The 15,561-nt window shown below is 43.3% G+C and overlaps 1 protein-coding gene across 1 annotated transcript in view; it reads left to right on the top strand.

The window, feature by feature from the left end:
* Window positions 1-4,730: 4,730 nt before the first annotated feature.
* The window catches only part of cep85l (centrosomal protein 85L), a 90,828-nt gene continuing 79,997 nt past the window's right edge, over window positions 4,731-15,561 (top strand). The window contains exons 1-2 of the mRNA XM_084149097.1: window positions 4,731-5,037; window positions 9,092-9,250. Coding sequence (XP_084005223.1) covers window positions 4,989-5,037; window positions 9,092-9,250 — 208 coding nt within the window. The 5' untranslated portion in view covers window positions 4,731-4,988. The remainder of the gene's footprint in view (window positions 5,038-9,091; window positions 9,251-15,561) is intronic.

Here is a 15,561-nt window from a genome sequence, read left to right as displayed (position 1 = left end):
ATATTCCCATGTTCTATTAGCACCGTACCACCTCCTTTGCCATCCGTTGTACTATTCAGATAAACTATTTCTGGCAGAAATGTGTAAAAGTTGTGGTATGGGAACAGCTAATGTTCAATAAACATGTAGTGGTCATGCTAGTGCACTGGTATGTTAGTGTAACACATGGTCTGGACAGGGTTTTCTGCTGTGTGCTATGACAGTGGGCTCCGTGTGCAGGTTGGCTGTAGTAGTGTGTCCATGCCCAGTCATTGGTTTCCTGGCTGAGAGACAGGAAGTGGGGGCAGGGAGCAGTCTGCAGCAAGCTGATAACATGCACAGAAACACTGATTCTGACACTGCTCCGTTTGCCCAAAGTCCCTCTTGATTCATATTACTACAATGATCTGGAAATTATACATGTAATCCACCTCATCTGAGGTGGTGGAGGGAAAAACAACAGCAAAAGAGCAGGTCACTGCTGTCGTCAGTGGAACACTGAGATATTCAGAGTCCTCTGAGAGGAAATGTTGCGTTTGTGTGCTGGGTAGTGACTGTGTTCATTACTCTCTAATAAGGGCTGGGTGCCAGACTTTTGCTTTGATACCAAAACATGTGTGTTCTTTGCTTTGGAGAATTAGGCTTTCTTTAAACAATCTTGTAGTAATGCATTCCATTATTAGCTAGTTGTATTGGAATTCTCTCTGGCTCAGACACAAACCAGATGTGGTTTTGTAATAGGCCTAGTTACAAGCCACTTCTTATTGTAGGGTGACCAGACTTCCCCGATTTCTGTGGACAGTCCCTGGTTTTGGTGGCCTGACCCCAGCTAGAGCTGTCCCCGAAAATGTCCCTGACGGGTAATCAATTTCTGTGTTATAATTAATAAAAGTATTTGAAAGGACTATTGCTAAAATGTTAATTTCCTAAATCTGGTCACCTTAGCTTATTGAACGTTTACTCAAGTTATTTTTGCTGCTCATAAAAGGTACATCTGAAAATAACCAAAGACGCAAGTTTAATGACATAAATGTGCACTGATAACAGCCCAAGGATTGTTTGGTAAATGTGAAGTGTTCTTTGTTCTGTGCTGAAGTGTAGTCTACTGTTCAGACTCAGAGAGGGAGGGAGTGGGCCGTGCTGTTTGGCTGAAAGAGCTACTGTTGTCGTTGAGACGGTCTGTGGTGTCCTGCAGTGCCAGGGTTCCATACAGAACAACATGTCTACTCTGTGTCTAGAGATACATGCACAACTTAGCTCTAATACACAGGTGTTCTTGTTCAGGCTTGACCCAAACAGTTACCAAATTCATCAGAGGTCATGGTTATCATCACTGTACTATCTATGACAGTAGAATACTTATTAGAAGTAGTGATTGACAAATCAAATCCAAAAGGGTTCTTTGGCTGTTCCCAATGGGTTCCATGTAAACTCAGCAAAAAAAGAAACGTCCTCTCACTGTCAACTGCGTTTATTTTCAGCAAACTTAACATGTGTAAATATTCAGGCTGTAACGCCACAAAATCTGGAATAAGGAGGGAGGATGGATTATAATAATGGCTGGAACGGAGTGAATGTAATGGTATCAAACTGTCACGACTTCCTCCGAAGCTGCCTCCTCTCCTTGTTCGGGCAGGCTTTGGCGTTCGTCGTCACCGGCCTTCTAGCCACTGCCGCTCCTCATCTCATCATTCCATTTGTTTTGTCTTGTTTATTACACACACCTGGTTCATATCCCATCATCAGTACCTGTATAAGTGTTCCCTCTGCCCCCTTGTCTTTGTGTGTGATTGTTTATTGTAGAGGATAATATAGCTCGGTGGAGCTAGATTATATTGTGTATGGCTGGGATATTCACCCGTGTGCCTTGTTTTCCCCAGTGCGCCGTTTTACCGCACTGGTGTGTATTACACATTGCTGCGTACCACTGTTTATCGAATAAACCATTTATTCCGTGATTTGCTCTCCTGCGCCTGACTCCGTCCTAAATCACCCGCTACACAAACACATGGAAACCATGAGTTTAATTTATTTAATACCATTCCACCTATTCCGCTCCAGCCATTACCACAAGCCAGTCCTCCCCAATTAAGGTGCCACCAACCTCCTGTGGTCAAGGGGTATGAATACTTTCTGAAGGCACTGTACATTGTGACCCCTTCTTGGAGTGCTGCCAAAGTACTACCTTGTCAATTATGTGACTGTGAACGAGGAAATTGATGATTATGTAATACACTGTAGTGATGCATGTCATGTTCAGACCTGTTGGGATATCCAGTTTTGTGTTTGCCATCTAGAACTTCTTGTACCTGTAAATTTTGTGGTCTGTTTTCATACTTCTCATTTCCTTATATCATTATAATGGATTTAGACTGAATTTCTAATGTTTATATTGTTGTATGATTTGGGCTTGATCCTTAATGTTTTTGCTATTAGGTCAGAGCTGAATTTGCCAACACTGCAAACCTTGGGGGATGAAATTCATTAACAAAACACTGTATCTTTGCCTTACATCGGGAACATTGTTACATTGACATCATACTTGCCATATTTTTATGCATTAACTTGCTCAAAAGCAGGCAGGAGGAGTGTGCAATCATCATGTGCTCTCATTTTGTGGTAATAATTCTTCAATTACATGACACTTAAAAAAAACACACATTTAGTGATTCAGAACACACACTTTCCCATGTGTCCCATGTCTTTTGCCAGCTTTGTTTAGCTTGTCTATTGAGATAATTGCATTTGTATGCAGGCACAGAAATAATGTAATTTGTTTAATTGAGAGGGTATGGGTAATTGAACCGGGACAATACTGTACATAAATAATTATGCAAGGGGGCTGTTCCCCTCGGCCTGAAACGGTCTCATGCTGAATGACTGCAGACAGTTAATGTCATTGTAGTGTTGGAACTGATTTAGATCGGTCCTCCGGTGTCATAGCTGGCCAATTTGACAGTCTGGTAGTGATGCAAAAATGCAGCTCACATTGAAATATTACATACTTTTTTTCTGTGATATTTCTGATGTTTTTGTCATCCGTGTGTTCCTTCCAAATATTCTTCACTAGGTTTAAACCTGTTGATGGCCAGGGAATGATCTCTGTCATATTGTGATCTTACTGTGTAATGAACAATTACTTATTTATTTGTCACAATTTGTCAATTTGTTGGCTCCATGGTAGGTTGCTAAGGAAGCTCCTCTGTTCAAACTTAAAGGGAAGTATCTATATGAACTTAGGAGGATGTGTTTTGAAGTTGTGTTTGCTGAAATGTTGCTTATTGCCACATTATTATGGTAGTCTGTTTTTCCCAAGGAAAAATGTTGTAAAAATATACAATCTCATGATAACGGGTTTGGTATGGATTTAGGTTAAAGCTGCAATATGTAACTTTTTGGGCTACTAACCAAATTCACATAGAAATGTGACTTATAGATCTGTAATTCTCATTGAAAGCGGTAGTAATTCTCATTGAAGCGGTAGCTCTGTACTCTGAGCGCTATTTCTATGCTTCCCTTTCTTAAGTTTCATTTTTGCATCTTTTACTTTTAATTTTGTACACCAGCTTCAAACAGCTGAAAATACAATATTTTTGGTTATGGATAATATATTTCACAGTAGTTTAGATGATACAATGATTCTCTACACTATACTTTTATGTTTTGTCACACAAACTGAAATTAAGCGAACTATTCACATTTTTGCAACCAGGAAATGGCAGAGCGATTTCTGTAAAGTGCATCTTTAATTATTTTTGTATATATTATTTTCACAATAGAGGAACATAGCTGGACAGTGAAGCACATAACTAAGTGATAAGGAATAAAGAGAGCAAAGCAGAAGTGATAGGACTAGGTATAAAGTGATTTTTACTGCCTGCAAAATACAAACGCATTATGTTCATGTTCAGTTTTCAGTTCAAGTGCTTAACGGAAGGTCACCAAATGCCCTTTATCATGTCAGGATGAGAGTAGAAAATGGTAATTAGTAGGAATGTGACCCTGTAGGAATGTGTAGTAGGTAGGCTTATATGAGGAATGTCACTAACTGGCCCCACTGGTTGCCCCACGAGGCAACTCAATAGCTCATCTTCCTGTCTTGACTGACTGCTGTGTTGTTGTCTAACAGCTGTGATCAAGTGTCTTCCACACATCTCTGTAAAACATTTTTTTATTGCTGTGAGAAGTTGCCATCTGATATGACCTTAGCTGGAGAGGATTCACTGATTGTTTTCTTTTAGGGTAACCTTGCCTTGTTTACCTATTAATGGAAGTGCTGTCTTGGGGTAGAAAGTTGGTGTTATTATGTATGAATTAATTACACGACAGTAACACGTATATTTCCCTTAGATATATTAATTTGTTGTTTAATTGCCTTTCAACATGGCCTTACCTGGATAAAAAAATGATTTAAAAAAAAAAGTGACAGCGCGCCAGAAACGTCACAATTTACGCATGATGCGCTGTTCACATGTAAAATAGGCTCTCCATCAAAAGACTGCAGACAGTGGGGCTTTGCCTTTGACTGCATACAGCAGCTTAAAACCAAAAGCCCAAAAGCCACACAGGGAAACGATTATCAGTATTTTATAATACTGTGTGATGCCCGGTTGGCTATGTTTGGAGTCGCCAAGGAAAACTCAAGCCTAGCGGAGCTGCAGTGGCCTTGGCACTGAGTAGAGGGGGAGGAGACTGAGGCTTTCGGAAGAGGAGCTGTAGCACGCATTCAGTGAGATCACATCCTCGTATGCATTGCTCTTGCCAGCAAGTCGACAGTAGTTCTTCAGTCAACCTTACCAAGATTGCAGATTTATGGAGCTCGTTTTGGACAGAAGACGTGTTATAATAGGAAGCCGTTTAGTTTCAGTTTTAATGACTGTCCTTTCCCGCAATGTAATCATGACAAGCTCTTGAGGAATCTTCCATCTTTTGTGAGATCACGTTAGCTTTTTTCTTGTTGGAGCTATTCTCGGAGTTTCACTGCGATCAGGCGCATAAAATCAGTCACAATGTGGGGCAGAAACGAATTTGAGGATGGATTTGATACCTTTAAAACGGGTAAGATCTTATTATTTATATTTCATTCAAGAATAACATCACTGTGTTGATATTTTTATGGCAATAATGTCTGAAGACACGAGATGCTTGATCAGGCTCGTATAACGGTGAACCTTCACTAGAGTCTAGCTAGCTGATGCTAAGCTAATAAAAAAGGGTTTCTGCGGGTTCGTGGCGTTAGCAGCTAGCTAGCTCGCTAGCAGTAACGTTAGCTCTCCCGGGGCATCTGGTGCTTCTGGATAATGATGAAGCGTCTTTGATGATGAGACATTGTAACAGAAATGCTTGAATAGATGACTATCAATTGTTAATGACAAAATAATGCAGGTTGCAGAGAGTCCGGAGTGGCATTTAGCGAACTGCTCGCCCTGATAGTTTACGATGTTTGATTCTGTACTCTACATTCGAAAGATGTCTAGCCAAGCTACATTGTAACATTGTGATGTATGTAGCTCCATTGTGTCGCTAGAATTATATTATGACGGACGTACCCCCGCGCGTCCTTTGTCTTCCTGTCCAGTGAGTCAGTGACAGCTAGCTGTCTACCCTGTCAATTACTGTGGCTATGGCCAGATTGATAGTTAATTATCTAGCTAGCCTACTAGCTAGATCCTCTAAAGCGGGCCAACAGATATAGTACCAGCCCTACAAATAGATCATCACATTTTGATTTAGCCTACATCGAAACAACAAACTTGATATGTTCCCTAAGCATAATGTTCTTCGGCTCCCAGCAAACTGCTGAATCAGATGAGCATAGCCACTGCAGTGTCATAATGGGGCTTGGCGGGTCCCCCGTGCTTTTGTGATGTAAATAATGTATATATTTTTGCATAACCCAAGTGCTACATTCTAAAGAGCCAAGGCGCACTACTCTGTAAAACAGTTGAGGAATTTACACTACCAACTTGTTCTCCATAGTGTCACAATATGTTGGCTATAAAATACATATATATCGTATCATTATTTTATTAACCTCTTTATTTAAGGACTCCCAGTTTATATGAGTGGTTTCACCAGGCTCAGTTTCAGGACAGGTAGATTGAGAATGTAGGCAACTGTGGAATGGCTTCTGTTTACCACTGGCCTGTGTGGACTGTTATGTTTGCCTCTGAATGTAGGCTAATATATCTGGGCAGCGATTAGAGAGAGTGGACCACTGGAATCCAACAGCTCAATCACCTCAATCTGACCCATGCTCACTGTAGGTTCACCCTCACCAAGTGTTACATCCACAGGGAGATTTCAGCTTTCAGAACTATGCTAGAAATCACAGGTATTTGTGATGTGCCACATATGCAGGCAGACAGGCAGGCAGGCTGGGAGCAGGAGTGGAGTGGAGGCCTTGGGCATGATGATCTAAGGGGCTGTCTGGATGGAGCCCTCGAGATTTAAGACACGTCAAAAATGGGAGAGTGATCATGTAGCCGGTCTAGTTCAACATCCCTCTGCTGCTGATGCCTATAATAATTGATGTGCAGATTCCTGGTAGAAAGAGAGGGAGAGTTAAGGAAAGTGTGTAAAGAGAGATAGGATTCTGGTATGTGGTTGCGGTAGATTGGATAATTATCCATGCCTCTTACACAACTATGTAATATTCTTATTCTTGTGTAATAACAAAAAAAACGACTCAGCCCAAGTGCAACGCAATTGGCCAACTATAGGCTACATAAGTAACAATGTTCTTACTAAAGTAATATATTGTTACTACGTAGGTATAAGAGCAATTTGATATAAAGTCTTATCGACAAACACAAGTATTCTGCCATCTACACTGCATTGTAACAGGAGTGTGCCTCAGCAGGTGCCTTTGAGATGGTCACAGCAGAGCAGGAGGACAGTCACCTCTCCATGTGGAGCAATGTCACAGAGCACATCTGAGCTGCACCCTCCTCAGCCTCCTGCTTCCTGGCACAAAATAGGACAGCCTTAATGACTTCTGTCTAAACGGTTTACACACTCAGAATAGAGTTAGCAGATGGAGAGGACACATAGCCCCTGCAGTGTGTGGAGACAGACATGGACTGTTGGGATGCACTACAGTGTGTTTAGGACTCACCTGAACCTCACCTTGTCTAACCTGACCTCAGTCATTACCCATACACACACAACTGTTACTCAATGTGATAAGGGCAAGTGCCTGGATGAACCCTAGGAATCTGAAACCGAAAATCCCTCCTGTCATCTGAAATTACTCAGGAAGTATTTCAGTGTAGGCTCTGCTTTCATTTCCATGTGCCTGGGAGAGAGGGTTTGTTTTCACTAGAGAGGACTGTGTTTTTATAATGGGCTTGCTCAGTTATGGATTGGTGTAGTTTAGCAGTAGACTAGGGTCTAGCACACTATCAGTAAGAACTGAATATTGCAGGCAAAAGTTATTTTGTGTTTTGTGTCTCACTAAATCAAGGGAAACAATTGGATTAGAGGTCTGAGCAGACAGAAAATCAGTACCATGGGCACCTCTGGTCTGGCTTCTGTATCTCATATGTTAGCTCATTCAGCACAAGCAGTATAAAGCCCTCTGCCCTTTTTCTTAGTTATTATCTCAAACATAGGTTTACTTATCTACGATCCCTTGTTTTTGTTTGATACTAGACAGTCCTATCTGTGTTTTTCATCTGAAGCTTCCCCTGAAATGTTGGGAAAACTCCAGTATTTCGAATTGGAACATCATTTGGTTTAAATCTAGTCCAAAGGCAGGCAGATGGCGATATTGAGTCGTTTCATCTTACCGTCCAAAGGTATTATATGCAGCCGGCTATACACTCGTATCCCCGTGGACAGGTTCGTACATAAAACATTCTCCATTCAGGCTGCAAAGGCGTCAATTTCCTCCTTAACTCAATATAATGGTAAGAAGGCAGAAAAAACAGGGAAAATATGCATACTTTCTTTATGAAACACCTTTTTCCACCACCATGCTTGAGTGGCTTATACCTAGGAATGCTAGTCCCGGATGTTGCGTATTGTGTTCTGCCAATCAGGTTGCAGCCAATGATTTATACATCATTGGTTTCAGCAGTCTGTTGTTTACCCCTGGCTGAATGTGGGGCGCAACATCAGGAAGTAGCATTAACCACTCTAGCATGGTGGTGGAACATGATGTTTCATAAAGAAAGTACACATATTTCGACAGTTTTTTTCGCCTTCTCGCTGTTAAATCAAAGCAGGAAATCGATGCCTTTGCTGCCTGAATGGAGAATGTTTTATGTACGAAGCGGTCCACGGGGGATACGAGTGTATAGCCGGCTGCATACAATGCCTTCGGACGGTAAGATGAAGCGACTCAATATCACCATCTGCCGGCCTTTGGGCTAGTTTAAATCTAAACTGTGTGGTCTTTTTTGACCTGAGCATATAGGCCACATCCCTGCTTGGTAGATTTCAGCGACACTGTGTCATGTTGTACCACTGGGTTTATCTCCCCACAGGAACTGAGTGTTTCCTAGTCAATATGTGCATTACCACTGTATCAGTCAACTGTCAACACTACCCCCTCAGTACTACTATCTCTATATCTGACTGTGTAACGTAAATCACATTGACTGAATTTTAGAGAAAAGTAGATCTAACCTAGTTATAGCACACAACCAGACTTCAGAATTCAGGGATTGTTGAGTCTGTTTTTTGCCAATTAGTTAGCAGTTGTGTGTTTACTAAGGGGGGAAGGGGGTGTAGAGCAACAGAAATGTTGTCAGTCCGTCTCCAACCAAAACATATGCCAGTAGAGCTAAGCAAGCAGCTGTAATTAGGGTCTCTAGCTGTGCAGATTCTGTTTGCTGACTCTAATAATGATCAAACAATCCCAATCCTCTTATCTGTTAGAGAAAAGGTAACCCACCAAGAAAACATTTATTGGCTTAATGTTAGCGTTATGCCTAGCTGTTAAGCTACAATTGGTGGTAGGCTAAGTTATTTATTATATTATGCAAACACAGGATTGTTAAACTTTAAAGTTAGTTTGACCTTTGTTGGGACTGAAACAAACTAGTACAGTGTAGTAAACAGTGTTTCTAACAAATGCTTCTTCCCTGACTGGGGTCTTGTTTTTTAGGTTCCAACACCAGCCCTCCTGGATGGGTCCCGGGGTGTGAGTCGTCATGGCAGGGAACCTCCTCTGCCCCAGGTAACAGTAACCGTGGGAGACGCCACAGCGGTGCCTCTGACAGCGGTGACACGGGCATTGGCACATCCTGCTCCGACAGTGTGGAAGGTAAGGACTCTCATACATAGGAGGTTCACTCCTCCATAACACTCACATACAGCACAATAAGATCATTATTAGCAACAGAAGAGAGAGATATAATCTCTCTTGTATGACCCATTTAAGTTTCACTTCATCTTCTAGCTAAGATTCTGCTGTTATATAAATTAATAGTTCTGAAGCTACGGACTCTATTCCAACTCTCTCCACACTGTTGTTCCGGATAAGGTGGTTTGACTTTCTAAAGGAAAGTAATGATGACACAAATGGAAACTAAAGTAATGTCCTTTTGGCAGTAGTGTGGCTTAACTGGCTGGATCACTGGACTGGAAGGAATTAAACTGAGATTTAGTGGAGACTCCAAATCCACCCTATTTTTGTGGATCGGGACACACTTTCTTGGATATCCCTGTTTCTCTCCTAGTTTCTACCTACGTTGGAAAATATGTTTTCTTTCCAATGACTAGAACTCTTACATTTGGATTGAGTAGGCCCTACTCCCTGCACAACTACATCCTTCTCCTACCAGTCCAACATGAACATACAAGAAGTCTGTGGCAAACTTTTGCCTATAAACAAGTCTGCTCTAGGACTAGGCCTACTAATTTCTAGTAGCCAAACTTTAAAGCTGCTCACTTTATCTCCTGATGGGGTGTATGCCTGCCTTGTGTGGTGTTGTGGCTTTGCCAGATCAGAGGATGCTGTCGGCACGCCCCTGGCTGTACTGCGGTTAGCTCCACTCTCGTAACCTCCACAGGTCCAGATGTCAGGACCCAGCCCAACCCCCTCTACCCTCTACCATCCCTGGGGAGCTGTGTCTGGACTGGGGCTCTCTGGACTGGCCACCCAGCTCCCATAGCCACGATAAACATTAACAGCTGGCCAGCCACAGTCTGCCTCAGGGCTACCCAAACAAAGACTCTACATTCAGGTCACTGAGACATTTTGTGGGCTGTGCTGCAGAGATCTTCTCAAGGCCTTGCTTTGTTAGGATAATTTAAACGCACAGAATAATTTAGCATTTCGTTAGGACTTGCAGATTGTTTTCAGATGTATTTTGGAGCGTACACAAACAGAGAGCTTCAGATGCTCGTGAATGTCACTGCCTTGTGAGAGATGTGTATAAAAGTGAATAGAAGAGTGACTCTCCCATTAGCAGAGCCTTCGATTTAGAGAACTCTGTTCCAGTAGCCCCCCTAGCAACTCAAATGTACACAGACAGCACACACCCAAAGGAAGTGCTGTTACCGTGGGAACCCTTCTAGTTAATTATGACACAAGCAGTCAACAGTTCCTAATTGGTACCCTTGGCGATGATGGAATAGAGCCCTTCGCCAACGTTCTGTTTGTCCTCACCTGTGGAAACACCCAGCTGGAGTTCCATTGTCCTGGCCTACCTTTCAGCACCCAGCAGTCGGCACCCTGCCCTCCCCCATCCACCCTCCCAGCCAGAGGCACTGGGCCGGGCTAGGGCACACTGTCTGTCACCCCCTGGAGCCTGGCTGGATCTGAAGCTGTTCTGATGCGCCTGCCTACCTGTGTGTGTGTGTGCTGTGGGGAACTAACTCATACTGAGCCCCCCCCCCCCACCGTCCGGCTGATGAGCACAGGGCCTGGCAGACTCCCATTGATCGCAGCAGCTCTGCTTTTAATTGAGCTACTTATCTTCAGTGCAGCGTATCAGGCACTGCGGAGGTCCAGAAACAAGGTCAGACTCAGTTCTCCTCTCGCTTTTTCATCCCTGCTGCTACTATTTCATTCTTCCAGGCTGGCTGGTGTGTTAGGAGAATGTGGGATAACATCGACTTACCTTTCACTGACCCAGGATGACCTGTAAAGGCTCTGCCTATTTTAAACCACAAATAGTGAATAGTTTCCTTTGTATATTCTCGTGAACCCCCTAACTGAATGCCATAACCACTGGAGATATTAATGAATACAGGCCGAGAGAGAGAGCTGGACTCTGAAGTAGGGCAGCTCTGCCATGACAATGGCTGTAATGTCTGAGTGGATAGATCAGGAGCCCTTCTATAACTACCGCATTAGGAGGACACTACTGTGATCACCCTATAGCATGACTATATCTTCTGATACCGTAGCAAGGCTAATCAGACAAGCACAGATATGAAAAAATAAGGTTAGATTAATGTTGCAAAATCAGATCGCTAATCCACTGGACCCTGTAATTAAATGAAACAAAGGTCTAGTGATTAAGGGGTGATCGAATTCTCTGTTTTTCCTATTTGTTTTGTTTGGACATTGGACTCAACGTTTTGAGAGATACCTTTAAGCTATTTAAACCCCTCGTTTGCAGGATCTCCTGCATTGGACTGTGCTTGAGGCGTCACTACAGACCCCCTGGTTCGAATCCAGGCTGTATCACAACCGGCCGTGATTGGGAGTCCCATAGGGCGGCGCACAATTGGCCCAGTGTCGTCCGGGTTTATCTGGTGTAGGCCGTCATTGTATATAAGAATTTGTTCTTAACTGACTTGCCTAGTTAAATAAAGGTTAAATACATTTTTTTATAATAAATAAAAAATTGTATTGTACACATTTCCACCTCACATCATTGCGTTGACATTTGAGTTTATAGGAAATCTTCCTCTCCATACAGTTCAAGCAATGATACAACGAATCCTCTTGTTCTAATCTCGATGTATAGCTGTGGTTTCAAGGGTGGTATTTATGCAGCGCTGGTGTTTTTACTCCAAACCCTTGGTTTCTGGAGGACTTATTCTGTGCAGACTGTGGCTGTAATCCACATGAAGGGAGGATTCTATTCCGGGAGCCACTGCATAATCGCTGCATCAAGTCTACAGTTGGCTTGTCATCTTTTTGCCCTCCATTTTCCTCCCCATATGAGGGGACAATCTGGTTTTACACAAATTCAATCCAAACTTACTGACAGTATACCCTTTCAGTACCCTCTATCAAGAGATTACTATCTCCTGTATCCCTCAGCCCGCTCTCTCTTTCTGTCTCTCTGTCTGACGTCTACTGAGACAAACGGCTCTATTTCAATCCCCCTTACATATCCTTAAACAACATCAACATTGCAAAGCACGCTTACAGTGGCTTGCGAAAGTATTCACCCCCCTTGGCATTTTCCTATTTTGTTGCCTTACAACCTGGAATTAAAATTGATTTTTGGGGGGTTTGTATAATTTGACTTACACAATATTTTTTATTGTGAAAAAAAAACTGTGGGTATGGTGTTCTTGGGGTGATGAGAGGTGTTGGGTTTGCGCCAGACATAGTGTTTTCCTTGATGGCCAAGAAGCTCAATTTTTGTCTCATCTGACCAGAGTACCTTCTTCCATATGTTTGGGGAGTCTCCCACATGCCTTTTGGCGAACACCAAACGTGTTTGCTTTTTGTTTTCTTTAAGCAATGGCTTTTTTCTGGCCACTCTTCCGTAAAGCCCAGCTGTGTGGAGTGTACAGCTTAAAGTGGTCCTATGGACAGATACTCCAATCTCCGCTGTGGAGCTATGCTGCTCCTTCAGGGTTATCTTTGGTCTCTTTGTTGCCTCTCTGATTAATGCCGTCCTTGCCGGGTCCGTGAGTTTTGGTGGGTGGCCTTCTCTTGGCAGGTTTGTAGTGGTGCCATATTCTTTAAATTTTATAATAATGGATTTAACGGTGCTCCGTGGGATGTTCAAAGTTTCTGATATTTTTTTAGAACCCAACCTTGATCTGTACTTCTCCACAACTTTGTCCCTGACCTGTTTGGAGAGCTCCTTGGTCTTCATGGTGCCGCTTGCTTGGTGGTGCCCCTTGCTTAGTGGTGTTGCAGACTCTGGGGCCTTTCAGAACAGGTGTATATATACTGAGATCATGTGACAGATCATATGACACTTAGATTGCACACAGGTGGACTGTATTTAACTAATTATGTGACTTCTGAAGGTAATTGCTTGCACCAGATCTTATTTAGGGGCTTCATAGCAAAGGGGGTGAATACATATGCACGCACCACTTTTCCGTTATTAATTTTTTAGAATCAAGTTATTTTTTTAGTTTCACTTCACCAATTTGGACTATTTTGTGTATGTCCATTACATGAAATCCAAATAAAATCCATTTAAATTACAGGTTGTAATGCAACAAAATAGGAAAAACACCAAGGGGGATGAATACTTTTGCAAGGCACTGTATATAACACACCTGTTTTTCTGTGTGTGTTTCAATTGTTTGCCTTTGATAGCTATTCTCCTGAAGTCAGTTTCATAATTATTCCAGTTCATTCCAGTTCATTAGGAGGTAGGCTACAGTGGATGGGCTTGGCTTCACCTGGGGACATGGCTGCATCCAGGTCACTCTGCTTTTTCCCTGGTTTCTGTCCCATATCCCAACACGAGTGGCCTCTGATGGACAGATACTGATGCCAAAGACCAATGGCTGTGCAGACACCGATGCCAAAGACCAATGGCTTTGCAGACACCGATGCCAAAGACCAATGGCTGTGCAGACACCGATGCCAAAGACCAATGGCTGTGCAGACACCGATGCCAAAGACCAATGGCTGTGCAGACACCGATGCCAAAGACCAATGGCTGTGCAGACACCGATGCCAAAGACCAATGGCTGTGCAGACACCGATGCCAAAGACCAATGGCTGTGCAGACACCGATGCCAAAGACCAATGGGTGTAGTAGCCATACCAGAGGCTCAGCGGAAAGGGTCCAGGCTCAGAATTAATATTGATGTAAATATAAGTCATCCATCCCAGCCAGAGCGCTAGGCTGTCTGTCTACGGCAGCCCGCTTTGAGCCATCTGATTTGGTCCGGGAAGTCAGCTGTAGGCTAGTTCTGTTTCAGGGTTGCACATCCGTGTGCTTATCTGAGCGCTGCCAAGTTCAGAATACATTTTTGGGGTGTTCTAGACTTCTAGTCTTAGCACTGGCAGGCTTGGATATTTACATCCATGATTAAGGGCTTTGGCCCCGGCCTCCCAGTATAAGTGCAGAGATGGAATGTGTTCACATTTGGGTAGATTAGATTTTTATTTAGTCACAATCACAGGGTCGCACATGTAGAAGCAGTGTACAGTGAAGTAGTAGTGGTGGCTATTCAGCATGAAAAATGTCCATTGGGGTGGGGGCAGGGTAGATGTCTGTTGAGGGGGGGAAATGTTTTTCCTGATTGTGTGAGGTCATCATGTTCTTGAGAGCTGCATTTGTAAGTGAACATCTATCGCCTATGGTTACTTCTTCCTGTCCCTAGATGAAATCTCTGTATCCGATTGGGTGTCGGATAACCCTTTCTCCAACTCTCTGGGGGACCTGGTTTTCCACAAAACGATCCAACCCGGAAAAATAGGTTGAAGCGTCTTACCGTCTTCCCTCTTCAGTCAAATATATCTTTGAGAGGAAATAGCATTGAGCAAAGAATTTGATACATCCGGCTTTCTGAGTCAACCAACCTGTAACAAACGACACAGTTTCCCAGACCTCTGGAGAACCAAGGAGCCTTTCTAAAGAATCCCCCCGTTTCTAAATTAGCTCTCAGCCGCTGCCGACCTAGAACAAGGTGTAGGAAATTCCTCCAGTTTGGAACCAGGCCGCCCCATGACCCTCCTCTCTAATTATACATGGCCAGGACAGCAGCAAGCCTCCTCATAATTACCTCAGGGGTGCCTTTGGATTCACCACAGTGGTTCTGGGTAAACAGGCCCATCAGATGGTTGGCTGTAAAGCTTTTTATTGGGGGGTTGTGTTGCAGAGGAGAACATATCGGTGGTTCATGTCAACAGTCTATTTCCTGTTGAAGACTCTTTCCAATAGCTGACATAATGTTCTGCCAGGGTTAACTACTCCATGTAAGTTGAAATTCTTTATTTTACCAGGTAAGTTGACAGAGAACACATTCTCATTTACAGCAACAACCTGGGGAATAGTTACAGGGGATGAAAGAGCCAATTGGAAGCTGGGCATGATGGTTAGATAGGGTATTTAGCCAGGATAAGTGCCATGGGCTCTTTGGTGACCACAGAGAGTCAAGACACACATTTAACGTACCATCTGAAAGACACAGGGCAATGTTCCCAATCACTGCCCTGGGGCATTGGGATATTTTTGGGGGGGCCAGAAGAAAGAGTGACTCTTACTGGCCCTCCAACACAACTTCCAGCAGCATCTGGTCTCCCATCCAGGGAGACTGACCAGAACCAACCCTGCTTAGCGTCAGAGGCAAGCCAGCAGTGGGATGCAGGGTAGAATGCTGCTAGCCAATATCTTAGTCAAGACCAAGTGAAGGTTCTCCTGATATCAGATCAGCAGTTGTTTGTGACGTGACATGGACAGGGCTCTCAGGTTC

The sequence above is a fragment of the Coregonus lavaretus genome, assembly GCF_964263955.1.
Source record: "Coregonus lavaretus genome assembly, chromosome: 31".
Lineage (NCBI taxonomy): Eukaryota > Metazoa > Chordata > Actinopteri > Salmoniformes > Salmonidae > Coregonus > Coregonus lavaretus.
Note: the sequence above shows the minus strand (reverse complement) of the source record. Positions and strands in the feature narration are given on the sequence as shown.